Source organism: Vulpes lagopus, chromosome 2 (genome assembly GCF_018345385.1).
Source record: "Vulpes lagopus strain Blue_001 chromosome 2, ASM1834538v1, whole genome shotgun sequence".
Taxonomy (NCBI): Eukaryota; Metazoa; Chordata; class Mammalia; order Carnivora; family Canidae; genus Vulpes; species Vulpes lagopus.
Window position 1 is genome coordinate 98854295 of NC_054825.1, and position 27756 is coordinate 98882050.

The 27756-nt window shown below is 44.8% G+C and overlaps 1 protein-coding gene across 2 annotated transcripts; it reads right to left on the reverse strand.

The window, feature by feature from the left end:
- ZBTB2 (zinc finger and BTB domain containing 2) lies at positions 1-27673 on the reverse strand. Of its 2 annotated transcripts, none has more exons than XM_041745178.1 (3): positions 24004-27673; positions 8538-8722; positions 1-2793 (listed from the first exon to the last, which is right to left on the reverse strand). In XM_041745178.1, the coding sequence occupies exons 1-3, from the start codon at positions 24499-24501 to the stop codon at positions 1422-1424; spliced, it is 2055 nt and encodes a 684-aa protein (XP_041601112.1). In that variant the 5' UTR covers positions 24502-27673; the 3' UTR covers positions 1-1421. The 2 variants fall into 2 exon arrangements, with proteins under 2 accessions (XP_041601112.1, XP_041601113.1); XM_041745179.1 differs by lacking the exon at positions 24004-27673 and adding an exon at positions 23459-23994.
- Positions 27674-27756: the final 83 nt, after the last annotated feature.

Below are 27756 nucleotides of genomic sequence, written 5' to 3' on the forward strand. Positions count from 1 at the left end.
CCCATTTAATTGTTTATTCAATGAAAGTATGTATAAAAACTTACAAATCTGAGAACGCAACTATACATGAAACAGGATGACGGGATATTCAGTTTTTCACATATACGTACAGCACAGCTATGAACTGTTCTTCCCTTTTCCCTTCGGTCCTTGTTTCTGGCTCCTGTGTTGTCCTGTCAGACCATTCTGTGATTGGCCCAAGGAAAGATTAGTGGACACATTTTACTGCTTTCAGGCCAATGGAGGAGATTTCAGGTGTTTTTTTTTAAAAAAACAAAAAAGTGGAGACTAAACAACAAAATCAAATTTTTTCCCAAACAGCAATTAGGTGTTGTTTTTTTTTTTTAATCCTGATTTTTCTCTGCCATTTTTGATGCTTCAATGAATGTTGCCGGTAAACTATTAGCATTAACGTTTAAAGTCATTAAAGTTACTATATGCTTTGCCCACAACTTCCCCCTGTGAGATGCACTTTCCTGCATCCTTCTTCCTGCAGCACATACACTGATTTAAAGCAGCAAGTCTGTGCTAAAACAAACTTAGCACTGGAATAATGCTGCTGGAATGGCGTGTCGTCTTCAGAAAGACAATCTATAGACTAGTACTTTCAGATCTGATTTTTAAAACAGCCAACAGATTTATTAGAAACTAAAATAGAATTTTGTTCTTGTTCAACTTTGAAAGAAGCCAGCATTTTGATAAGGCATGTGCGTTAGTACACCTGTTTATCGCAAATATCCATACATTTTCTCTTACAAACACACAAACTCACAGCTTTGTCATGTTTTATCCAAAAATTAAGATTGCCATCACATTATTACTTTTTCTCTTTTGTGTTGTGTTCAAGTAGATTTCTTAACGAATGATTTTTCTTGACTGGACATAATCTCAAAGGATGCATTCTGAAATAAGACCCCTGGAGGATAAATACTAAGAACATTTTCTTGGGTTTAAAGTTTCCCCACACCTTCTAGATTTTGCATAGTACAGAGCCCAGTGGTATCTCTAAGAAGCATGCTGTATTTTCTGACATTTTCTGAGAAGGAAGACTTATTACCCAGGGAAAGTCATAATTTTAGCTTACCAAATTGCATTCTAGTTGTTTTGTTTTGTTATATACCCTTCATTAGTTCCAAGTATGCTTTTTAAATAATCTAAAACGTCTCAAAATCTATTTGAGTTTATAAGTACTACTGACCATTATCTTTCCAATATCCCCTGAATTGAAGTAAATATGTTCCAGGTTTATAATGCACAAAGCCTTTGTGGAGGAAGGGCTGGGGACGGGGAGGGCGTGGGGAGGACAGAGGGACCAGGGACCTGTCTGTATCATGCCATGGAGAACTACAGTTCTGAACTGGGGGAAGAGAAGGGAGATCGTCTCTGTAAAAATGACAGTTTTTAAAAAGATAAAGTAACATTCAGTCTAACAACACCGTTTCCTGTTCCTTTTTGATGGAAGCTAACACCGGGTGGTCAGGTTCCGTGACTTCGGAGTCCCCGCTGCCCAGGAGGATGGACCGCCCCTCGTCTAGGGCAAACACGTCCGAGTTCTGGTTTTGGCACGAGTGTTTAACCACCTCATTGGGGGTCGAGAATGTTTTGTCACACAAGTTGCATTTGTAGGGTTTGTTGGTTTGTACCAGCATGTTGTCCATCTGACTGCCTTCCTCAAACGTGCAGAGTTCCAGAGTCTGTTTGTCCACCATGGTGTAGGTGTCGATGCTCTGATTGAGGCACACGTGCCGGGCCGCCTGGTTGGCCCTGCAAAAGCTCTTGTCGCAAGTGCTGCATTTGAAAGGCTTCCCGGTGTGTATGTACATGTGCTCCCTCCAGTGGCTCTTCTGGATGAACTTGCGGCCGCAGATGGTGCACTCGTACTTGCGCCTCTTTACCTCCCTCTCCTGGTCCGCCTGCTCCAAGTTGTCAATGTCCGCGATGTCCGAGGGCGGCGGCGTCTCCGAGTGCTGCTGCCCGTCGATGATGGGAGAGTCGGAGATGTGCTGCAGCTCGCTGTCGCTGATCATCCCGGCCTCAGGCACTTCCATGGCGTCTTTGCCCAGGTCGGCCGCGTTGCTACAGAGGGACAGGGGCCCTCGGCTTTCACCGGGCTGGCTGGGCGGGAAGGGTACTCCGGTGTGAATCTGCAGGTGCTCCCGCAAACTGCTGCGGAGGGTGAAGCGCCGGCCGCACAGGTGGCAGGCGTAGTACTTGGGAAAGCTGCCGTTCCTCTTCATGATGCTCGGCTTCACGTGGGCTATGGTGAGGGACGCGGGCTGCTCGTCGGACGAAGATGCTTCCAGGTTGGTCTCCTCCCCGGGAGGCGGGGGAGGCACGGGGGTGGACACGAGTTCTGGAGACAGCGAGGTCTGCAGCGGGTCCGAGGGAGTCAGGTGCGTCCGATTCACCTGGGCCAGGTTGGAAGTCAGCTGAGAGAGCTGCGAGGCCTCGGGCACCTGCTCCTGGCTCATCCTGGGGGCCTGTGGCCGCGGTTCCCGCCCGAGTTTCTCGGGGGCTGGGGCCAGCTTGCTGGCTTGTCTCAGCTGGTGATCGGCGATCTGAATGCCGTACAGGGAGGAAGCCAGTGGGAAAACTTGGTCGGGATGAGAGAAGGCTCCTTGGCTGGCCAGGCTGGCCTCCTGGATCAGCGGGTAAGCGTGCAGGAACTTGATCCCCTGCTCCAAGCGAACGGGATCAATCAGCTGGGGCGCCATCTTCCCAGTGTACATCAAATGCAAGAGATAGCTGAAAATGTCCGGCTGTATGTCAGTCGGTTTCAAGCGGACACACTCGCTGGAAGAAACAAGGGAACAGTCTGTAAGTAAGGGTCACCCCGAGTCTCCAACGATGACACGATCTCTTTTATTTTAGAAGGTTTTATCTGTTTGTTCATGAGAGACAGAGAGAGAGGCAGAGGGAGAAGCAGGTTCCCTATGGGGAGCCTGAGGTGGGACTTGATCCCAGGAGCTGGGGTCACGTCCTTCCTGAGCCAAAGGCAGATAGATGCTCCACCACTGAGCCGCCCAGGTGCCCCAGGGGGCCCCTTTAAAGGCAAATAAGACAAGAGTGTTCCCCGTTTCCTATTATTAGCGTTTCATGAAATGGAATCCTCAGGGGAGATTACTGGAACCTATGTAATTTAATCGTACCAAGAACAGGGATTTTCAAGGGCTGAGAAAGAAAAAGTTCACGGCAAGCTTAACTCTTATCTCAGCCTTAAGTCTTGACTTAAGTCAGGACGTCTTAACTCAGACTCTTGAAGCCCTTTTTCTCCTCACGGTGTATGTGAAATTCAGTCATATTATATTTTTAGATAGAACTCCAAGAGTTCTATATATATAAAAAAATGGTGCGTTTTGCGCAGAGGACCTATTGCTTTCTGGAAGTGGCCTGTGACCTAGTGACAGGTAAGAACCACCCACCCAGCAGATCTCTTGGCTAAAAGTCTATGATTTTCTATTGATCCGATGCCATCCTGGGCTCAGCAGGAGATCTTTTCAGGCAAATCAAACAATCTACCCGATGAGAACGATTTTTCATTTGTAAAATGACACAGGGGAGCTGGACTAGTATGAACAAGTGCTAAGAGCGACACGACACAAGTGAGAGAAAAATAAAGCCGAATTCTCTCTGTGCTCTGCAGCTCTCTGATCTGTGTCCAGCATGAAGGTGGAAGCACTGTAAGAGATGGAGAAACATCTAGCTCTAATGGGGTCAGATCACCTCCCCAGTATTGCTAGATTGCATTAAAAAGTGGTTCCAGGACAACTCCCTTCCTTACCAAATGTAAATACCAGCACTGTCAACAGAACTACCACTGGGCTTTACAGGCATTATCTCATTAAATTGCCATTAATTCTCATTTTACAGATAAGGGACTGAGGCTCAAAGAGATTTCATGTCCGGCAGCCCTGGTGGCCCAGCAGTTTAGCGCCACCTTCTGCCCAGGGCGTGATCCTGGAGACCAGGGATTGAGTCCCACAGCATGGGAGCTCCATGCATGGAGCCTGCTCCTCTCTGTCTGTCTGTCTCTAATAAATAAAAAAAAAAAATCTTAAAAAAAAAAACGATTTCATCTCTTGCTCAATATCACGAGTCAGTAAGAGGGATTTAAACCTCGGTCTCATTCCAAGCCCATGCCACCAAAATTGGTTAGAGTATGAAAACAATCCTGTGTAGCAGTTATGGTAGATCTGATTGTTCCCATTTGAGAGATCTGGAAACAGATCCCCAAAAGTTAAGTGATTTATCTGAGACACTTAAAGCATCTGATTTTCTAACTTTTAGATGCTAGTGTTGGCCTCATTCCAGAAACATCACTCTGATCAAGCAGCTATCATCAAAAAGTCCCAAAGAACTCTCCCTAAACCATCACTAATGACAGAAATTCTAACACATCATTAGAAAGTAATGATTATACCTATACAGTATGAGGTATGTGCTATCATCCACTGAGTGGAATATATTCTACAGACAGTGCATTTTCAATTTCAAACACAGCTTCCTTGAGTGCCTTTAGAATGTATAATCATTTTTTTTAAATGGATCAGTTATTTAATCGGGTTCTTAGAATTCATAATCATTTTTGATTATATGACTTCTTATAACTTTTGGTCTCCTTTAGCTGTTTATCTTACTAATAAATACTTTCCAATATGCTAAAAAAGTAACAGTAGACCTTGCTCTTACAAATTTAACACTTACTGTTTTTTTAAAGGAGTGATTTTAATAGCAATCTGTGACAGAACAGATGTGAATGATTCCTGTCTTGCTATCAGTGTGTGTATATTTCAAGATGACTGCATACAAACAATCATGTAAAAAACGACTACAAAGTATGGAAGTCAAAGAATAAGGATGACGCATAAAAACTAGTAGCATTTTGATGGCAGAAAAGAACAGACCTTATGTGACTCTATTTTTTAAAAAGACACACAGATCATTCACTCTTCCTTTAGAGTCTTTTTATAGTCCTTTATTTATATTCCCTTAAATAGGAATGCAATTACAGGTGGCCTTCCCGTCAAGCACAGGGTGAGTGCCAACAATACTATGTGTATACTAGAATACGTTTTGGGGCTCTAAGGAAGTTCAATATTCAAAATAAAGGCTCAGGGATCTTGCATGGTGAAGAATACTTTAATAACATAAACAATCACCTCCAAAATAGAGAACTGGGAAACCATTGGTCTTTAAGGATACAAAGTACTCCCAGGGGACTATAGGGCACCTTTGTTCTGCCAGGAGGGAACGTTCCTCCAGGCAGAAGGGACAGAAAGAGAAGAAGCAGGTGAAATCTCACGAGTGGGGGAGTGGCTACATATTATAGCATCTGTGAGTGGTAAGTACCAAGCAGGGCCCCTTTCCATCAAGATTTTGTTGTAAGTTTTATGATTTTCTTTCATTTGTTATTGTATAGGTTGTCCTCTGTCTACTGCCTGTGATGGGCAATGACTGAGTAGAGCTCAGGTGTTCCAGAACTGTGCGCTATCTCTGAAGGCAGGGGCTGGGAGACCCCTCCAGGCTGGAGAAGGGCTCTGAAAGGAACCCCGGGGGGGGGGGGTCACTGGTGAGAAACCACTGGGGACAGAGATGCAGCCAGTCTCTGGGATTTAATGCCAATGCCTGGGGCCCACACAGGTTCCTAGAAACCAATTATCTTGATTTTAGTTTTTTTTTTTTTTTAAAGCAGAAGAACACATGCACACATATACACACAGAAACACTTAAAAATTATTTTAAAAAGTTCCTTAGGTTGCATTCTAGCTATTTCCATCCTTGACTGCTTTCCCTCCCAGGCAGCTAGACCTCTCCGCTCACTATGGGCCAGACTTTGGTCATTTCCAAGTCCTTCTGGAAGGACACAGCTCTCCAGATAATTACACCTTCGTGGTTTGATTTGCAGATGTCTGCCTGACAACACTTTTATAGGGAAAACATGGTTTTAGCACAGCGGGGGGCAGGGGGCCTTCGTAAAACTTTGCATTTTTCATTTTTCCTTTACTTAGAGTCTCTAAGTAAAAGATGGGCTTAAAGAACTTTTGAAATAACTTTTAAATAATGTTTGACCTTATCAGGAGGTTGTGTTTTAGTAAAACCAGCCTTTCCGCAGCTTTGCTTTTAAGGGAGTTCCATGTCTGCAGTCCCACAGGATTTAAAACTTAACTACTGAGAGTGTTGCACATGAGACAGAGACATCTAGTGGTACTACAGACATTAAACACTCTTAAGCCAACTGAAAACAAGGTATCCTCAGGCCACCTTTAAACCTCGCAAAAAAGGCGCTGGTTTAAGAAAGGGGCCTTGGGCCTTTGCCTTACATTTGCTTTGTCTAAAAGAGAAAAGGCTTGTACTGCCTCTAGCACAGTAGCACTCCATTGCTTCCTTTTGGGACTCCTACCTACACAGATACCACACTTCCATTAAAAATGGAATGCTTTTTACAAAGGCATTTAACTGCCCTACACTTAAGTTTCTTGTATCTGTTTAAAACTCATTAAACTGTATTCTTCTACTCCTCAAAATGAACATCTTCCCCCTTTCAATTCAGTGTACTGTAACTTCTAAGAACCCATTAGTCATGAAGTCCCTACAATGGGGTAAGAGGGAAGATCTTTATAGTTAGTGTAATAAGACAATGCATCCTCTGCTTGCCACTATTCCTATTATTCACCTACTCTGCTCCTCCAGACATTGAACTAGTGGCTATTCTGTACAAATCCCTGACCTATACCCTGGGGCCTTCAAAATGATTTGTCAAACCCAGTCTCTGCCCTCAGGAAACTGACAAATGAGGAGAGGAGATAGGTATACCAAGAATAACACAGGGAAAATGTGCTGATATTGTCAATGGGCATAAAGTACTAGGAAATGTGAGAGAGGAAGAGATGGGTTTGGGTCACTTCGGGGAGGGGTTATGGAAGAGGCGATAGGGGAGCTGGGCTGAGGGACTGGGTGGGCCGGAGGGGCTGGCCCGAGGTGGCAAGGTGGCCTAGGAGGCTGGAGGTCAGGCTGCCAGTCTGTGGGGCTTTGAAAGAGGAAGAATCTGTGTGCTGTTTTGATGTGCAATGGATGGATATCCTCTAGGTTTCTGATCAAAAGAGTAACAGCATGGAGTAGAGTTTCTGATCAAAGCACTGTTTAGGAATATTAATCTGATGGGAATGATCAGGAAATGGAAGGGAGTAAGAAGGGGAAGGAAAGGGCTAATGCAAAAGGGACTGTGAGGGAAAGAGGATTTGGGGACCCAGAGAATGGGCTGCCATTGCAACATTGTGCGGGTTACTTGGAGATAAACAGGGAAGTCAGGACCCAGGAAGGCCTAACTCAGTGTCAGACATGCTGGCATTCAATTCTGTCCCTTGAGCAGCCAGCTTCACAGCCTGGGGAAGCAGAGTTCTAGACGACTCAGAACAAGGTCAAAGCCAGAACTGTAAACTTGTGGTTTCCAGTGGTGGCCAAAACCAGGAGAAATAGAAGCTCCCCTCAGGAGAGTTCACATGGAAAGACGCAAGGACAGCCCAAGACCAAAACTCAGCACGACTCCCAGGAAGGTCCTGCCCAGAAGGCAGGAGAAAGGGGAACATTGTGCCTTATCAAAGTGCAGATGACGGCCCTAAAGAGGAAGCAAGCAGTAGCAAATACTGCCGAGGACAAGGATGTCAGAGGCTGAGAAGAGTAATGGTTTTAATGAAGAGGTGACCTCTGAGAAATGATTTTGGTAGAGACAGAGCACAAACCACAGTACCACCAGCGAGGAGGGGTGCGGGGGGAGCACCAGCAAGGTCATGGCTCACCCTCTGAACACTTTCTTGGTGAGATAAAGGAGAAGCTGCCCCATAAGTCAAGTAGACAGCACTGTCAGGGTGGCAGGGGAGTGTTGGGTCCTTGAGAGACTTGGGTGTGGGGATGGGGGGAGTGCACAGTGACAGGTACAGAACAGAGAGGAAGAGGTAGGATCTGGTAGCCTGAGAGCTGGAGAAGATTACTTTTCCTGAGACAGCAAGGGTCCTTTTCTCCAGATGGGAGAGATGAGAAGGAAAGATCAAGCAAAGATACTGAGATTGAAATGTTTCAAGAGAGAAAAGGAGGAAACTGGGGAATCCATGCCCTCAAGCTTCTCATTAGGCTGGCAGACAAGGATAAAAATAGGGAAGGGGGGGGGGGGGGAGCGAGTGTGTGTGTGTGTGTGTGTGTGTGTGTGTGTGTGGCAGCAGCCAGTAGAGTCAGAGAAAGGGATTCTGGAGGCTGGGGCCACTGATCCTGTCGTGCGTGGGACAGCTGGCCAGGGAACTGGGGTGGGGGGGCCACGGGGGACGTGAAGGTCAGTGAAAGTGTGAGTAACCAGGATGGGCAAGGGGGCCAGTGAGGTCACAAGGGGAAACTGGGAGCCTGGGAGCCTAGATTCCAGGGAGGGGAGGCGGGCCCCATGGTCTGAATGGACTAAGAGCAGGTTCCGGGGGTGGGGGGGGGAGGGGAAGAGGGCCACGAAGTTCAGCGTCGACAGTCATTAGATTATTATCAAGCACGTTAGTTACCTGGTCTGATGGACAAACAACATCTTAAAGTAATTGGAGAATGAAGCAAGAACTGATTTGTGTGCCTTGAAGTACACATCGCCGATGGCAACCGTGCAGTCACACAGGAAACCAAACTCTCGCTGAGCGTTTAACTGTTGCAGGAGAATAAGTCCATGGTTGGCCAAATCCATTTTTTTAAAAATCTGCAAAGCAAACAATTTTTTTTTTTAAGAAGGTGATTCACAAGTAAGTATGTGTCCTTTATAGTCACCAATAGTAATGAGCACAGCTCACAGGACATGCTAACAATGTGGCATCAATTCACTCACTCAGTCTCCACTGCACCTGTGTGAAGGAGCTGCTCTATCTTCACTCCCATGTTACAGATGATGGCATTTACAGTGACTTGGGGGATTACATGGTCTGCTCATGTTTACACAGACAGTGGAGGAGCCAGGGAAGGAACTGGTTGTCTGCTCTGGATATAGCAGACATCCCCAGATCATTCAGTCTTTAGATTTACCATTCCAAAATGCAAATTCTAACGACCTATCAGAGGTTGTCAAACCTTTTGGAGAGATCAGTAAATTAAGGTCCTAGGGTGAAGCCACAGCATGATAGGGTGAATATTACCCAATTGGGGCAATTTTCCAGCTCCTGCTGTGTGGCCAGGGCAGGGGATATAATAACTGACCCGTCCATTATTCCCCTGGACACCTGTAAGATGGGAGGGAAGAAGTAGGATGGAGGGAGGAAGTAGGATGGTATTCTTCCTTTTTTGTGGAGGAGGAATTGGGCTTTGAGAGGTGGGAATAATTTGCCCAGGGCCATCTAGCTAGAAGGTAAGAGGGCCCAAACTGAAATCGGAATGTTCTGACTCCAAATTCTAAGGTCTTCACTCTCACACTTCATCCTAGGAAACCACTTGGCCTGTATCATCCACATAGTAGGGGAAATGCCTCTAAAGGAGATGGTTCATCAAATCTGTAGACTGCTCCTTTCCCACAAAGAACATTTATAACAGTCCACTACACATAGATCATCATTGTACTTAACAGTAGACTCAATGTTATGAAGAGCGAATGCTCTCTTGCTAAGACGGTGAACAAGGCAAGGATGCCCACTCTCACTACTGAACATAGCACTGGAAGTTCTAGTTAGTGCAATAAGGCAAGAAAGGAAATAAAAGGCACATAGACAGGAAAGAAAGAACTAAAAAACTGTCCCTATTTCCAGATAACATGGTTGTTACCTATAAAATCCCAAGGAATCTACAAAAACCTCCTACAACTAATAAATGAGTTTGGCAACAACCACAGGGAGGCTATAAGATAAAGATGTAAAAGTCAACTGCAATTCTATACACAACTTTGAACTTGTGGACAATGAAATTAGAAATATAATATCATTTACAATCACTCAAGCTATTGAAATACATATGTTGTCAATCTAACAGCATATATATGACTTGTATGTTGAAGATTCTAAAACGCTGAAGAAAGAAATCAAAGAATATCTAAAGAAATGGAAAGACATACCATATTTATGGTTAGGAAAACTCAACATAGTAAAAACAAATTTTTCCTAAGTCAATATATAGTTTTAACAAAATTCTTACCAAGATTCTCGCAAGATATTTTTTTATAGAGATAAGAATATTCTAAAATGTATAATGTAAAGCTAAAGAAAGCAGAATAGCTAAAACAACTTTTAAAAAGAATACTAAAGTGGGACGAGTCAGTCTGACTTCAAGATGCATCAAATAACTACAGTATTCAAGACAGTGTGGTATTGTCAAAAGGATAAATATACAGACTAATGAAACAGAATGAGATCCCAGAAATAGATCCACATAAATATGCACAATTGATGGTCGACAAAGGCACAAAAGCAATTCATTGCAGGAATAGTAATCTTTTCAACAAATGGCGCTAGATCAACTGGACTCCCATAGGCAAAGAGAAAAAAAAAAAAAAAGAAAAAGTGAATCCTAGACACAAAGGCAAACACCAAACTATAACTTTTTGGGGGAAAATCTCAGGGATCTAGGGTTAGGTATAGAGCTTTTAAACTGAACACCAAAGTATAAAATGAGAAACTATTAGGTTGGATTTCATCAAAATTAAAAATTTTTGTTCTGTGAAAGAGCCTGTTAAGAGGATGAAAAGACAAAGACCAGGAGAAAATACTTGATAACCTCTGCAAACTGTTGACAAAAGACAGGTATATAGAATATATAAAGAATTCTCAAAACTCAACAGGAAAAAAAAAACTATTTAGAAAATAGGTAATAGGGGATCCCTGGGTGGCGCAGCGGATTGGCGCCTGCCATTGGCCCAGGGCGCGATCCTGGAGACCCGGGAACGAATCCCACGTCGGGCTCCCGGTGCATGGAGCCTGCTTCTCCCTCTGCCTGTGTCTCTGCCTCTCTCTCTCTCTCTCTGTGACTATCATAAATAAATAAAAATTAAAAAAAAAGAGAATGCTCTTTAAAAAGAAAAAAGAAGAAAAAAAAAAATAAAAAAAAAAATAAAAAGAAAAAAGAAAATAGGTAATAGACTTGAAGACCCATTTCACCAAAGAGGCTATGCAGATGGTGAATAAATATTTGAAAATACCTTTAACCTCGTTGGTGACTGGGAAAAGCGAATTAAAACCACAATGAGGGCAGCCCAAGTGGCTCAGCGGTTTAGTGCCGCCTTCAGCCCAGGGTGTGAACCTGGAGACCCGGGATCGAGTCCCACATCGGGCTCCCTGCATGGAGCCTGCTACTCCCTCTGCCTCTCTTTCTCTGTGTGTCTCATGAATAAATAAATAGAATCTTAAAAAACAAAACAAAACAAAACCACACAATGAGATTTCATTATGTACCTGTCAAGATGGCCAAAGTGAAAAATAATGGCAACACCCGATGCTGGCAAGGATGCCAATGAACTGAATATGGGTGGGGAGAAGGTGAAAGGGGGTAGCCACTGTGGAAAACAGCAATTTCTTAAAAAACTCAATATGCAACTATTGTACCACCCAGCAACAGTGCTCATGGACATTCATCCCAGAGAATGAAAACTCATGTTCACACTGAAACCTGCCTGTAGATATCCATAGCAGCTTTATTCCTAATAGTCAAGAACTAGAAACAACCCGGATGTCCCTCAGTAGATGAACAGTTAGGCAGTGTGGTATGCCCACACTGTAGGAAACCACAGAGCCGGTAAGGAGAAATGCACCACTGATACATGCATAGGGCAAGGTGGGTGATTTACGCGGAGTGAAAAAAGCCAGTCCCCAAAGGTCACTGTACAATTCTATGTATATTACACTCTCGAAAATCATAGGAACAGAGAACAGATTAGTAATAGAGGGTGAGGGGAGCAGGAGGGAAATAGGTTTGGCTATAAAGGTCAGCACCTTGGTTGTGATGTGGAGCTACAGTTCAGTGAGAAGTTTCCATCAGAGGAAACTCGGTAAAGGGCTCATGGGATCTCCGTTATTTCTTGTACCTGCATAGTTATCTCAAAATAAAAAGTAAAAAAAGAAAGTCCTACCATACATTAATTAATTAGCCAGATTTCAAAAGAAAAAGATAACTATGATGCTCAACTGCAGACCTGGGAAAGCTACTGTGGAGAATGCATTATCAATAAGCTTTAAACAAAACAAAACAAAGCAGACCCATGGCAATTCTTACTCAGCTGGTACTGAGCTCCCCACTCTCCTTCCTGTTCTAGGCATGATACAGCAGATGCAGAATTAACAAGTGTGACCTAAAAGAAAAGACTGGAATGGAACAATACTTTGAGAGACCCATCAGATCACAAAGCAAGGATCGAGGTTGTCAAGTCTCATCTTTTCTTTTCTTTCTTTCTCTTTTTTTTTTTAATTTTTTTTTAAATTTTTTATTTATTTATGATAGTCACAGAGAGAGAGAGAGAGAGGCAGAGACACAGGCAGAGGGAGAAGCAGGCTCCATGCACCGGGAGCCCGACGTGGGATTCGATCCCGGGTCTCCAGGATCGCGCCCCGGGCCAAAGGCAGGCGCCAAACCGCTGCGCCACCCAGGGATCCCTCTTTCTCTTTTTTATTAAAGATTTAATTTATTTCTTCATGAGAGACACACAGAGAGAGGTAGAGACACAGGCAGAGGGAGAAGCAGGCTCCCTGCAGGGATGTGGGACTCGATCCCAGGACCTCGGGATCATGCCCTGAGCCAAAGGCAGAGGCTCAACCACTGAGCCACCCAGGTGCCCCAAGTCTCATATTTTCTATCAAGAGCTTTCTCCAGGGATGAAAGGCAGGAGAGTCACCTGAGTTAGCAGCAATCTGAGTGCAGAGACCTAGGTGTTTGGCTCATTTACGCGTCCACATCCAGGGAGTGTATCAGGACCTTAGTTCCCCCGGTATTTTCTGCACATGTCAGAGAAGTAAAAGCACTAAGATTAGGAAAGGGACACAGAAACAAGGCCTGGGGTTGACGATGAAAACAAGAGTTGGTGGCAGGTGATGGGGGCCCAGGGATTACACAGAAACATCACCCTAACCTGACCTCACCAGGATCTAACCTTAGAAGCTGGTCTCCAAGGCTGCTGGCTGAAAGGTGCCAGAATACTTCCTTTTCCACCTTGCTAACCTTCCTTTCTCTGCAATAAAGTGTAACATCCTCTGAGAGCATGTTACCATCGAGCTGCTTTCTCCTGCGCTCTGTCTCTGAGTGGGGTTCCCGAATATGCTCCCGCCGCTCCAGGTGTCACTTCACTGACAGCAGCTTCAAGTATGGTAACACGTTACTATTTATTCCCTGATGATAATGACAAGAGCGGCTCTTGTTTATGGAGGAGTGTTTACCGCTGACCATTCATTTCCATATGCTATTCATTTAATCTCACACCGACTTCTATCTGAGGGACTGCTGCGCGTATCTTACAGAGAGGTTCGCTAGTTTGCCCCTGACTACAGAGTCAGTAAGGGCACCAAGTGAGACTTAAGCTGGGTTGTTTGATTTGTCGGAACGTGCTCGGCGCCAGTGTGTTTAAAATCAATCGGAAACCTTCTTTTTATTGCTGCTTTTAAGTATTTATAGTTGTAAGAAGAGATTCAACTCTCACGGACGCACAGAGGCGAGCTGCCCATCCACTCCACCCCTGCTGGTTTCTCCGCTCTGACAGCCCTGGGTATTACCTCTTCTTCCAGAATCTTTGCCAAATCCATTCTCCTTTTCTTACCTTCTATGGATTTAGTGATGAGAGGAAGTATATTTTTATGCTTATTGATCATTTACATTTCCTCTTCTATTTCTTCATGAGCTCTGGCCGTTTTTCTATCAGGTTGTTTGTCTTTTTCTTATCGATCTGTGAAACCCTTTGTATAGAATAAAAATGAGCCCTTTATCACATAGATCGCTAACATTTTTCTCACTTTCTTTTCGTTTTCTTTTATAGAGAATTTTAACGTATAATTTTATGTTGTGATGTCCTCAAACTTCTCAGTATTTTATAGGATTTTTGAAGCATTTGTTCTTACAGTGAAAATCTCCTTTGATATAACAAAAGGTAGAGCTCCTTCTCATTCCACAAAAAGACTAAGGTTAAGTATTTTTTTCAGACTGTAAGAATGAAGCCATGAAAATGTGAAATGTTTCTTTTTTTTTAACTTTTTTTAAAAAAATTTTTATTTATTTATGATAGTCACAGAGAGAGAGAGAGAGAGGCAGAGACATAGGCAGAGGGAGAAGCAGGCTCCATGCACCGGGAGCCCAACGTGGGATTCGATCCCGCGTCTCCAGGATCGCGCCCTGGGCCAAAGGCAGGCGCCAAACCGCTGCGCCACCCAGGGATCCCAAATGTTTCTTTTTTTAAGAGGGTCTATCAGTTATTATAGGATCTTGTGAAATGTTTCTTTTTTTAAGAGGGTCTATCAGTTATTATAGGATCTTGATTTAGAGATTTCCTATTCAATCTAGAATAGGAAACAAACTGAACATGTCTTTCACATACAGAGGGAAGAATACATGTATGGGAGTCTCAGGGATGTGAAAAAGCCCAACGAGAGGAGGAAACACGGAAAGAACAAGTCTTATGTTCAAAATTCACACAGAGAAGACAAAACTCTGCACAGATAAATTTTTAAAAACCTTACTTTGGAGACCCAAAAAAACCTTTCTCAGGAGAAAAATCAGAACCCATCCCCCCACCCCCGCAGATCTGACACATGTGAATGAGTCTGAGAAAAGGGGTGGGAGGGGATCTCCAGCCTGGACTCCATCAGAAGGGCATCTCGGGTGGTGCCCCCCGACCCTGCCCAGCTGACAGCATCCCCTTTTCCTAAATCACCTTTCTTCACCATGGCCCCCTTCAGAGCCATTGCCATGTAGCCTATGCTGCACAGGCTGAGGCCACAGCATCTTCATGGGGGGCTCAGCTCTTCGCTCCCCACCTCCATCCACTGCTCATGGGCCACATCACTCCTGCCCAGTGCATTGAGATGGCTCAGCAAGGTCACCCAGGACCTCTACTCCCCGGCCCCCCACCCTGAGCTTACTCCACCTTTCTGCGGTATTAAAATACTCTTCCTTCTGCTCCATAAATATTGTCTCGGGCTCCAAGGCTGCTGTGCTCTGGTTTTCTCTCACCTCTGGCTGTTCTATTTTAATCTCTACCAAGAAAGAGGACCTCTTTTGCTGATGCTCCTGTGTCTTTGGTCCACAGCCTACTTCTCATTCTGGGGACTCTCTGTGGGGATCCAGTTCACTCCCATTGGGCCATCTCACATGACTCCTCAATTCAGAATAGGAAAAACAACTCAAATCCCTCCTCTTCTCACCCTCATTTCCTCCAAAGGAAAGTAAAAGCCATGAACACAAATCCCTTCCTTCTGTATCCCCAGCTTAGTGCATGGCACCACCACCCATCTCTTGACCAAACCAGGAATCCCAATCCCCCCTTTCAGGCAGGGCTCCATTGCTTCCCTAATTCCTTACTCACTCACTCATTCACTCACTCACAGCCCACTAATTTCAACTCCTTATCCCACCACCATGCTTAGCCCCGCCTCCCTACTCATCTCTCCATTTACAGCTTTAGCTCTTGAATCCGACCATATGGAACAGCAAGAATGATCTTTCCAAAGGGCAAATCTGATGTTACTATCTTGCTTAAAGTTCTCCTGATTCCCTACTGCCTTTAGGATGGAACCCAAAATTTTCAGCATAGCTTACCTGATCCCGCATTGACCCAACCCCTGCCTAACTCTGCACAACACGCTCTCATGCTGATTTAATGGTTTCCAAACTTTTGGGTTTCACAGACCTATTAAAACACAGACTAACCAACCTTGAAGCAGTCCAATAGCGTATCATTCCCTCTTTATTTTGCAAGAAAAGATACAAAATATTCACATACACAGTAGGGATGGGGGACTTCTAAATATAACTGGACACAAAGGACATACGGTCAGAGTGCTTTTCTAAAGGAAGGACTGTTGGCACTATATTCATTACATGGAAGAAAAATTTTCGAATGCAAAAAAAAAATCAGTGTAAAATTTTACTTTATGATATTAAGTTGTGCCTAATTGTCTTCTTGATGTAAGATTACCCATTCAGTGATCTTTACGAAGTGATCAAGTATCCAACTTGTTCTGAAATTAAGGCCATCACCAAAAACCCAGTTTCATCTGAGTATGTTGATGATAATGGAGACAAAATGATGTTATTTCACTCACTTGAGAAACACTGGATGAGTTAAAATAAGCTGAAAAAGGGCCTTTTTCTTTATAACTAGCCCGAAAGCCCAGGCCATTCTTGGACTCCTTGCAGTCTGCAACACTCACTGCTCAGAAGCCTTACTCGTAAAGCTGAACCCAGTACCACATTTCTACTCCCACCATTGGGAGTGATGGCCTGTTGAATGGGGCCTTAGAACCTCTATGCTCGACCTTCAAACATGCCCCTTCCAGAGGGAGCCACCACTTACTACATCCTCTTTTCCCCAGTCCCAGCCCTACTTGTCCTCTGCAGAATTTCCCTGACCCTCAAGTCTGGGAGGCTCTCCTTATCCCTGGAGCATCTGTGAACATTCCAGTTTACATATGTCTGTATGATGCTTCCAGAAAGCCAGCACTGAGTCTTATCATTTATTACTTTATTCCATGTACTTAGCATATTGTCTGGTGTTCAATATTTGTTAAAAAAATATATATGTTCAGAGAGGAGAAGAATGTTGAGTTCTTGGTCCCTGAGTAGCTGGGTGCTATGGAGCAAGAGTTCAATTTCTATTTATCCTAGATTAACCTAAAAAATTCACATCAGTTTAAAGGATGCAATATTTTAGAAAAAGTTTTTTTTTTTAATTTTTATTTATTTATGATAGTCACAGAGAGAGAGAGAGAGAGAGGCAGAGACACAGGCAGAGGGAGAAGCAGGCTCCATGCACCGGGAGCCCGGCGTGGGATTCGATCCCAGGTCTCCAGGATCGTGCCCTGGGCCAAAGGCAGGCGCTAAACCACTGCGCCACCCAGGGATCCCCTAGAAAAAGTTTTTGATATTTAAATGTCACTTTGTGTTTCTTCATGCTAACAATTAAGTTCTAAATAGTGCTTTATATTTTATAGTAACTCTTTTTACACTCATCATCTAATCCTCAGTAATACCATGGTATATCATTTTCTTACTCTGCATGCACTATTAATTATAATATTAATAACTATAGCATTAATAATAAATGACCAACTATGTGCCAAGGGCTAATTACCCTCTCTCCAGAAGAAATCTGTTAGACTTAGGAAGTTAAGTAACTTGCCCACATGTAGTCCAGCTCTAAAGAAGCAGATCTGGGACGTAGTCATGTACTTGGGGAGAGCTTTCTGAGGTGCTGCGTGTAGTGGGTACAAAGGTATGCAGAATGCAGTTTGAGGGCAGAATCAAATCAGTATACCAATTTACAATGTGAAGAAAAATACAAGGAACTATGAGGTCATGAAATTAGGGTCTAATTTGGGGGCTAGAAGTCAGGGAAGGCTTTCGTGAGGAAATGCCAGGTAAGCAGCTATTTAAAGAATGAGAAGAGTTAACTGGGTGAAGATGGAGTAGTCCAGGCTGAGGGATCAGTATGCAAAGGCCCTAATTAGGACAGGCAGGAACAAGGTGAAGCTGAGGAACTGGGAGGAGGCCCATGTGACTGAGGGTCAGAGAGCCAGAAGACAATGAGGCAGGGCAAAGTTGGAGACTCAGGTCTTCTTAAGGGTTTTGGTCCATATCTGAAAAGCAGGGGGAGCCACCAGAGGGGATTTTGTAGGACGAGTAGTCAGATGGTTGCACTGCCAAGCCAGGCAAATTTGATGAGGGGAGTGAAGAGGCAGGTGAGGATGGGAGGGGAGACCTTCCCATGGTTCTAGAAGAGAGATGACTGGGTGGTGGTGATCTGAATGGATGGTGAGGGATGGGATCTGAAAGGTAGTTAGAAGATAAAGACTCAACAGAATTGGTTGGTGAATTAGATGGAAGAGGGTGGAGGAAATCGAGTTGTCCAAGACAACTCCTACTAGATTTTTTGCTTGTGTAACTAGAGAGATTGTGGGGATTCCTGCCAGGAGAGGGAACACGGGCAAAAAGCCAGTTTTGGGGGGAAAAGGATTATGAGGTTATGTTCAGGCATGCTGGGACCGAGATACTTCTGAGACAACCAAGGAGACACCAATTTACAACGCGAAGAAGAATACAAGGAACTACGAGGTCAAGAAACTGGGGTCTAATTTGGGGGCTAGAGGTCAAGGAGAGGTTTACAGTAGACATTAGTTACACTGGTCTGGGGCTCTGAAGTCCCTGCTGGGATTTATGTTCCGAGTCTTTCGAGAAGCTGGGTGTATCTGACTCCAACCTTCCATCCCTACATGAGAGGTTATGGGTATAAACGGGAGGCAACTGAACTCTGTCTTTGGGGTGTAGATTACACATGTTTTCCTCTGTCCTTCCTGGCTCCACAGATCAGTCCCCAAAATTCTTAGTAGCCCTAGTCACAGAGGGCTGACATGAAATCTTGACAAACTGAAGACCTATATAAAGCCCCCAACCATTTAAAGCTATAAATGGAACTTAAAAAACCCAAACTAAAAAAAAAAAAAAAAAAAAAATCATGTCTCTCTTAAATCAGAATAGTGAGCAGAAAGGAACTGAAGCAAAACAGAGATGGGAGAGGGGAAGCAATCCTTTTCTTTTTTAAAAGATTTTGTTTCTAAGTAATCCCTACACCCAATGTGTAGGGCTAGAATGCATAACCCTGAGATCAAGGGTAGCATGTTCTATTGAATGAGCCAGCCAGGTGCCTGAAGGGAGGGGAAGCAATTCTTACAAGTGGATTTTCAGAAAATGCCTTCTTTATGCATGTATAGGTGTATGAAGTTTTTTTTTTTTTTTAAGCAAATTCTGAGACTGGGAGACACATGTTGAAATATGTAAAAAACACTTTGCAGAGCCAAATATAAATGACCATTCATATTATTTAACGCTTCACCACTGTTTTCCACACTGATAATGCGATGCTGCCTAGATGTCAAGTGCCTTCACGTCCAACATGTAGCACAAGTGGAGCTGATTCCTACATAAGTTACTCATCTTTTGGAGGTGCAGCTGAGTGGGACAAACAATCACATTATATTTTGACAACCCAACTTCCGCCTACATTTTCAGTATAAGTAGACCAAAACAACTTTTGGGAATTGATGACTCACTTTTTAAAGATAATAGCTCTCCTAAGATACTAAATACCACTTAGACTACCCATTTCGAGGGCACTAAAAGGGTCCTCTGAAGTCCTTAATTTTATTTAAGTGAAACATAAATGAATACTGTAATGCACAGGACACATCACTAACAGAAAAAGCACTACCCACAAGTAAGATTGATTCTTTCAAGTAGTTCAGACCACTTACCAGGATGAAAAAACTGCTTTTTCAATTAGTATTATTAATAATTAATATTCATAGCTTATAAAGTAAACCTGAATGAGGCTGGTCATTTGAATTTTAACGTTTTAAAATTGTAACTCAAAGCTAGGAAATGTATCTTAATGAGTTGTGGTGACAGGTTGGTGTATTTTTCTTAACATTTCTTTAGTCAATCCTCTTCCACAGTAATTAGAAAAAGGTGGGACATAAGCTAATCAATAGCAAGTATTTTGACTTTGAAAAGCATTGAATTTGTAAGAGATTGTCTTTTCAATTACAGGTTGCTGATGTTAACTTTGGAATTAGTTTTTAATTTCTAAGTGAAGGTCAGAAGGAGGCAGTTCCAGGACAGTTTGTGTCAAGGGGAACCAAGTCAGAGATTTATGGCTAATAAAGAGTTGATATTAAAGCGACCATTTTAAAGGCATTACGCTATACTCAACTTTAAGGAAAAATACATATGCCTACATAGCAAAATTTAAAACCTAATCTAATTTGCTATTTTTACAAATCTCTTTAACAGAAGACATCGGGATTCTGCATTTACTCTATTTCTCCATTTACTTTGTTGTGATATCTGTTTTGGTTGAGTATTGAAAAAAATCCAACCTCACTCACATATGTAGTGAGAAAAAGAAATATATTAATAACTTTTCCAGGTAACTGTGGATATTTTTCTTTTATACTATACCAAAACTTAACAAGTTTTAGTTTCTTAAAGGTTAGCAGTCTGATCTAAAAAAAAGTAACGAATGAAATTTTCCTTCTCTGTTATAGTAAAATACGTTGCTCTAGCTTGCATGTTGAACAGATCTTTTACCCATGTGTGGTTTTTTTGAGCATCACCCATTGGTCACTGGAAAATGTCAGCTCAGTGAGTTATGCAGCAGATCTTTCCAAAGTTGACACATTTTGTCAATAGTTAAAAGGGACGATAACATCTTAGCATTATTATAAAAATTGCTTTGACTTCATGGAGATTCAGAAGGGTCTGTAGACCACACTTAGACAACCCTTGGTCAGAATCACTTTAGGGCTAAGAATCTAAGCAGGTAGGTGTGGTGTAGAACACAAAGACACTTTGAAACTGTTCTCAGATGCTTCTGATATTTCATCCTTGCTTGATGCAGAACTTAGGTGCGTGCACAATTTAAAGAACTATACTTCTTGTAAAGTAAAAAAACTATTTTGTAAGTACTTAGATACATCAAAATGCTTTACAACTTCCTATCTTGCACATGGAGCTTTCTTGAAGAGAGAAAGTCATATGTATACCTCATCCACGTGAACTGGGAATTATGTATTTGAGTATAAACACAGCCTCTAACTTGGCCCTTATAACACAGAAAAAAAATGGTCCTAAAATGTCTTGGACTGCCAACTCCTGGTAAGTATTTTGTGGCTACTGACTCCATCTCTTAATGGCATACTGGCATTGTAAAACACTATTATTTACTATTGACTCAAAGTAATACTTTCACTATTTAATTTATGAATAAAATTATAACTTACTTGAGCATAAAAAAGGTTTAGAAAATCTTCTCAGTCTAATGCTTAAAATGTTTATATTTTTTTTTTCTTCAGGAAAATAAGAATTCTCAATTCCCTTGTAGGTTTTTAGAGTCATGCTTTGTGACCGTAAGGAAGTAGGGAAAGTGATAAATTCCCGTTTCTGCCGGTGCATTCTGAAATTTACGGTAGTCTTCAGTAGACCAGCAGTAGGCTGGAACCACACCACTTGCTCAATGTTTCAAAGTTACTTCAGGGAAAAGTCAGTGGGTCTAGACATGAAGTATCCAGGCAGTTAAGAAGAGATGGCAAAAGTCTCCCAATTCCAAAGCCATTCCCAAGCCAATGCCACACAGCAGGCTTAGAGGCCTCCTTCACTTTCTACCTCCGTTATCAGGCATTCTCAAGCTGGGGAAAGCATATCCCCATACACAGGACATGCAGTGTTTACAAGGAGCATCTTCTTAGAGCTTTAAGGTGAAAAAAATTTTATATTTTAGGTAATTTTTATATTACAAAAGTGCAGATCTTTGAGGACAGTGCAAAATTTATATTAATCTTTACGATAAAAAAGAAAATGTCATCTTGGCAGCTGTTATTCTGTGATCTAAAACATGCCTAGTGTTTACCCTGCTGCTGGAGTATTTCAGTGGAAGTCTGCAGAGCACCATTTATTTACACCCTCTTTGAGAGCAGCTTTAAAACCGGCAAGTGGTTGGACTAAACATTATAACAAAGCTTCAGGGGTGCTTTATCTGCCGCCCTTTAAAAGATTCCTCCACTACTATTTGCGGCATTACACCACTGGTATGAACTTGTACTTGGGAGATCTTACCATGGTGTCAATAACAGGTCAATTCTTTGGCTAGAAAGCACACTTCTGTCAACCGTCAATTTATTAAGTGAGAAATGCCCAGCTTAAAGTAGCGTGGAACTTTTTTTTCTTAAAAATTACCTTTTGTTTGAAAACACCCTGGATACACACCAAGGTCATTTAGAATGCAAAATAAGACCTACTTTAACAACTGATGTTGGCTTTTAAGAAATCGCAGGCATGAGGATTTGAAATGTCTTCATTCTGACTTTGTATTAAAGTCTCAGGCCTCTCCAACTAAAATGCTAGTGATAGGTCCACCCTGCTCCAGCTCTACACGGATGGCCCGTCCTCAACAGGACATGGCAGCCCACTTAAGGAAACCCTGAGCACCCCCAAGTTCTGCGTGAGCCCCTAACTCTGACCTTTTTAATGCTTTATTTTACTGAGACAATAGCCTATGAAAACGAACAGAATGAAGACTCCCACACTACGTGGGCCCATTGCATCTGAAGAGCCAATGAACACTGGGCCGGCGGGGGGTTAGTTCCCTAAGGCACCGTTGAGTTCAGCAGCTCAAGTTCTTGCGGTAACTGCCTGCATTTTCGCCCTGCCCCATCTGGTGCCCGCCGCCAGCTAAAAGCATCCAGAACCTTGCTCCCTAAGCACATCTGTATTCTCAGCTCTGCTCGCAGCCTGTTTAAAAGTCAATGGGGGTTCCGCTCCGCCGGAAAGACGCCTCGGGCCCGGGGGCAGCCTCCCCCTCTCGGAGCCCCCCGGGTCGCGAGGGCCGCGCCGACGGGGAGCGCGGCGCGGACGCCGGGCCCACACCCCAGGCGGAGCGAGCAGCCAGAAACCACAGCGCAGCTCCGGGGCAACCGCGGCCTCCGCGGACGCGCAGCTCGGCGGGCAGCGGAAGCCCGGGGCTGCCGGCCCAGCGCGCCCACGCCCGCGGCCCGGGCCGCAGCGGTCCACCCGGGCGGCGCCCCAGGAGGCCGGCAGCCCAACGGCCGCCCAGTCCCGCCTCGCCCCGCCCCGTCCCGCGGGGAGGGGGGAGTGGGGAGGGGGGAGGGGGGCGGGCGCCCGGGCGGGGGCGGGGCCGGGGCCGGCCCGACCGGCGGGGACCCGGCGGGCCCGGGCGCCGAGCACCCCGGCCCCGCCTCCATCCCCGAGGGGCTGGGGGGAGGGGAGGGGAGGGGCGACGCACTCCGGCCGCGCCGCACGCTCTCCGCTCCCCTCCGTCCCGCGTGCGCGCGCGCGCTCGCCCCAAGTCCCGCGGAGTTTAACACAATGCCGACGCCTACGCCGTGCGCAACGCCCCGGCTGGCGCAACAGCTCCGGCGCCGGGGGCGGGGGGTGGTCAGACAGGGCGAGGGGAAGAGCGCGCGCGAGAGCCGAAGACAGCGCGAGACCCGAGGAGGCCGGAAGCGCGCGTGCGCGCCCCCGCCCGCGAGCGGGGAGGCGGAGCCGCAGCAGTAGCGGCAGCAGCTGTAGGAGCCGCTGCAGCTGGGAGAAGCGCCAGAGAGGCCGGGCCTGCTCCGGTCGGACCGGATCCCTCCCCTCCCCCTCCCTCCCCGCTCCCCTCCCCCAAACCCACTTCCGCAGCTCGCGGCCTTGCCGCCGAAGCAGCAGCGGCGGCAGCAGCAGGAGGCGGCGGCGAGGCGTCGGGAGGATTACGCACCTGGCGGGCCCGCCTCTCAGGGCTCCAGCGCGGGACGCTCACCGGCCGCCGCCGCTCGGGACGCGCTTCGCGGTGGCGGCGAGAAGGGAGGGACCGGCAACGGGGAACGGAACGCGGATCGCCCCCCTCCCCTTCCTCCCTCCTTCCCTCCCTCCCTCCGATCCGCCGCCCGCCCTCTCGGCTTCCGTCCCCTCCCCCTCCCGCAAAGCCCCGGATGGAGCCGCCGCCGACTCGCCGCCGCCTGGCTCCGGGGGATGGTTTTGTCAGGCGGCCAGAGCCCCGGCGCCAGGCGCAGCCGCCACCGCCCCCGCGGGGCGCCCCTGCCCTCGCTTCCCAGAACTGGGTCCCCGTGTGGTCCGGGCCCTCCGCCTGCCTTCACCCGGAGCCCCGGGACCGGGGTCGTTCGTCTTCTTTGTTGCCACCGTTGGTGCCGGAACCGTTTGCGAGCTCCGGTGGCCCCCGCCCCCCCCCCCGCCTTCCCGGAGCCCGGGCTGGGGGCGGCACGTGGGCACCGGCCCCGGGAGGTGGAGGCGTTGCGCGCTTACCTGTCGCCGGTGCTGCTGCGGCGGGGGGTGTGGAGGAGGCACCGCTGGGCAGCCTCGGCCGTGCTCTCCCCGCCGCCGCCGCCGCCTCTGCCTCTCGCTGCTGCTGCTGCTGCTGCCGCCGCGGTCGGTGTCTCCGGCGCGGCGGCGGCGGCGGCGGCGGGGCTTTTCCTGTCCGGTTACGTTAAGGTCACATGACCGAGAGAGCGGAGCGACTAGTGCAAAGAGGCTGAGAGCGGCTCCCGCCGGGGGGGAGAGGCGGCGAGAGAGCAGTGGCGGCAAGAGCCCCCTCCGCCCCCCCAGCCGCCTCCCCTCCCCCCGCCCGCCTCCGCCTCCTGCTGCTCTGCCGCCGCCGCCGCCGCCGCCTGCAGCACTAACTACACTGCCGCTCCCACCCAGGCTCCGCTCTGCTCCAGCCAAACTTCTGCAAACCATGTGCAGCCGAGGCGAGGAAACTTCTCTCCACCTATTGGGGCTGGAGGCCTGAGTCACAAGCCCCATGTTTACATAAAGTGTTTAGGTAGGACAATCCTGGAGATGCTCGGGGTAGGGATGCAGAACTGCTCGGATCCTTCTGCAAGCTTGTGCTTGACATCTCTTGGCCAATACCATCGTCCCTTTATTTCCCGTGTGTCCTAAGTATTCATCTGGAGAGTTGAAATGAGTGGACTTGAGAACTGGGGAAAAACTTGTAAATCACTAGTACCTTTCTGTCACGAGTGGATTTGAAAAGTCACACCGAAGTAGATGTCTGTCTGTGCTGTGTTTGAAGAGGTGCAAGTGCTTCCTTAACAGACTGGTTGAGTGTGATGTCAGACGTGCCTGTTAGTATTGAGTTTGATGCTTATTTCAGCAATTGTTTATGAAGCGTTGGTCCAAAAAAAAAAAAAAAAAAGCCAGTTTGCAAAAAGTATGTTTGTTACTTAAGAACAGTTCACTTTCCTGTAAAGTTTTCGGTCTCTGAGGTTAGAGTGGATTTAGAGTTGGCCATTCTGTTAAATTTGGAGGTCCTGTAGCAGGTTACATGGCAGGCAGGGGACTTAGATTTTCTGGTGGTCATTTTTAACATTTCAAAGTTTATTTTTGTGTTGCCATTTTAGTAGAGTTTTATTTTTGTCTTTGGAAGTACAATTTTTGAGGACTGGATATAATGATTTCTGTGTTTTACACAGTTAGGATTTGGGGAGATTTAAAAAGAATATGGCTTGATTGTTAAGGAAATGGAGGTAGCAGTTTCCAGGATTCGCTTTGGTTTTAAAGCATGCAATTCAGCTAGAAGTTCCTTAATTTGATGTTGAACCCATTTTGGTTTACAGAGCCAGACTTTAGCGAAGAGATCTGGCACATATTTCCCAAAATATTTAAGGTAAGCATAATATCTTAAGACAGTTACTTTGACATACAGACGTGTCCCCTCCTAAAAATCTGAGTTTGATTTAGTAATCCAGTTACACCCAGGGCTACCGATGACTAATTCCTCCTTGTTTGAAGACAAAATAAGCAGCTGTGTAACTTTAGTGGTCCAAAAGTGAATAATAGATTTCATACATACCTGCCTTGAACTTTCTTATTCTTTGATCAGCTAGATAAATGACTTGAGTGGTTAAATGTCTGCCTGCAAAACTAAGTTCTGACCCTGATACAAGTATTCCTAGTGCACTATCACTAACACATCAAAGTTAGCCTTCAGACTGGCATGCCAGGTTCCTTGGATTGACTCTGCAGTTGAAGTCTGTTTCATCTTACTTGGAAACTAAAGTGATTCTGATTGGTACACAGTCATAGTTAGAGATCTTTGGGTTCTTAATTCTTTTAGACCTTGACTGTGAACTTTCAAGTCTGATGGAGTGCCTACATGGAGAGGGAACTGACTTGAGGGAAACTAAAGGAAAAAGTGGACAAAAAAAAAGTGGACAAAACTGATGCTAAAGTTTTGGGTTAGTTTTAGCCATTGTGTCTAGAGTAATTGGCCTTGAGTTTCAAAGTAACTACTTTCTCTTAAGACCAGTGAATAGTTTCTCAGTACTGTACTCTTACATAGTTTTACAGAAATAAACTAGGGTTATTCCTGAAACCCTGGATCACATTCCTAGAGAAAGTGCTGTCAGGAGCATCCTAGTCTTGTCTTCAGAAGCTGCTGCTCTTGACTTTAGAACGGGGCTGCTCTGCTGCCAGTGTTCTCAAGGCATAGGCATGCCTACTTGAATTTTGCCAAGTATGCTAAGTAATAGCATTATAAGGAATGCTGTACAGATTATATCTGTTTTCTGCAGCTTGCTGAAGTGGAATATTTAGGTGGATACATATATAAAGGTTGGGGAGAAAAGAGTCCTTGTAAAGAACTAGTAGTGTATTTCAGCATTGGGACAAGGAAAGCTGTCTGGTTGTGGGAGAGCCACAAATGCCCTGAGTTCAGTTATAAGAAAAATCAGAAGTTAAATCATCTCTTTAGTGCTTATGTACTGACTTATTTTGGTATTTTGAAAATAAATTTGGTAAATTAGTTCAAAAATAGTTTCACACATTTTACTTCAAAGAAAATCACAGTGTAAGCAAATAATCTAAGTGGATTCATCAAATGTTGAGTTATGCATAAATATTCTACAGTCATGTGCTGCTGAAAGTTTTGATGCATGTTATGCTGAAATACAATTAGAAAAGTAGGCACTTGCTTGTGTTCTGAAGAGGATAATTCCAGTGAGACTTGGATAGTGGGCAGAAAGCAATTTAATAGTGTTGTACTTACTTTTTTTTTTTTTTTTTGCAAAAATTTGTGCATTTGTGCTCAGGTGGAAGATGGAGTTTCCTTGAACCGATAAAAGTAATCGGGGAAGTAATAGATGTGGGTAGATCCCAAAGCAGCTTTTTCACTACATAATTTTATAAGGATGTCCTCCTGAGTAACCTCTTGAATTAGGAAAATGACATGATTTTACATGCTTAAGTCTACCATGCCCTCTGTGTTTTATATCAAGTTTAAAATATAAGAAAAGATATTGAGAGTGTCTTATATTTCATTGGTTTGGTTATAAAGTTTGTAAGAAATCATATTTTATAGGTGGTTGTTACTGAGTCCATATTCCCTCAAGGATTCTATATACTTTAGAGGACTTTTTGTTTTAATCCCATTAGTGTTGGCTTTGGGGTTTCAAATCTTTTTGGTTATAATTCTAAGATGTACGTTTTATTAAATGCTACCTGGTACACATACATAAAGTTTAAGCAGTTTTCAGAAAATAGTACTTGTTATTCTGAGTTATAGAATGTATTTTTTTCTAACTTAAAAAAAAATTGGTGGTTTAAATGAATCAAGGTCCACTTTTTGAAAAACACTGGTTGGTAGATTATTTTTCTTGCTATTACCGAGTACCCCAAAACTTCATGGCTTAAAATAATAAACATTTGCTTATCTCATACAGTTTCTGTGGGCCAGGAATCTGGACTAGGATAGCATGGTGGTTCTGGGTTAGGGTCTTTCATGAGGTTACAGTCAGAATGTTGACTGGGCTGGAGGATTTGCTTCCAAGGTGGCTGGAAGCAGGTTAATCTCTGGCAGGTTAATGCTGGCATTGGCAGGTCTTAGTTCTCAAACAGACTGCTTGAGTGTCCTCACAACATGGTAGTTTGTCTCCCTCAGTACAAGCTAGAGCAAGGAGGAAGCCACACCACTGCCACATGCTGTTAGTTAAAAGAAAGTCACTTAAGTCCAGCCTACAGCCAAGGGCAGTGGAATTAAGTTCCATATCTTGAAGGGTG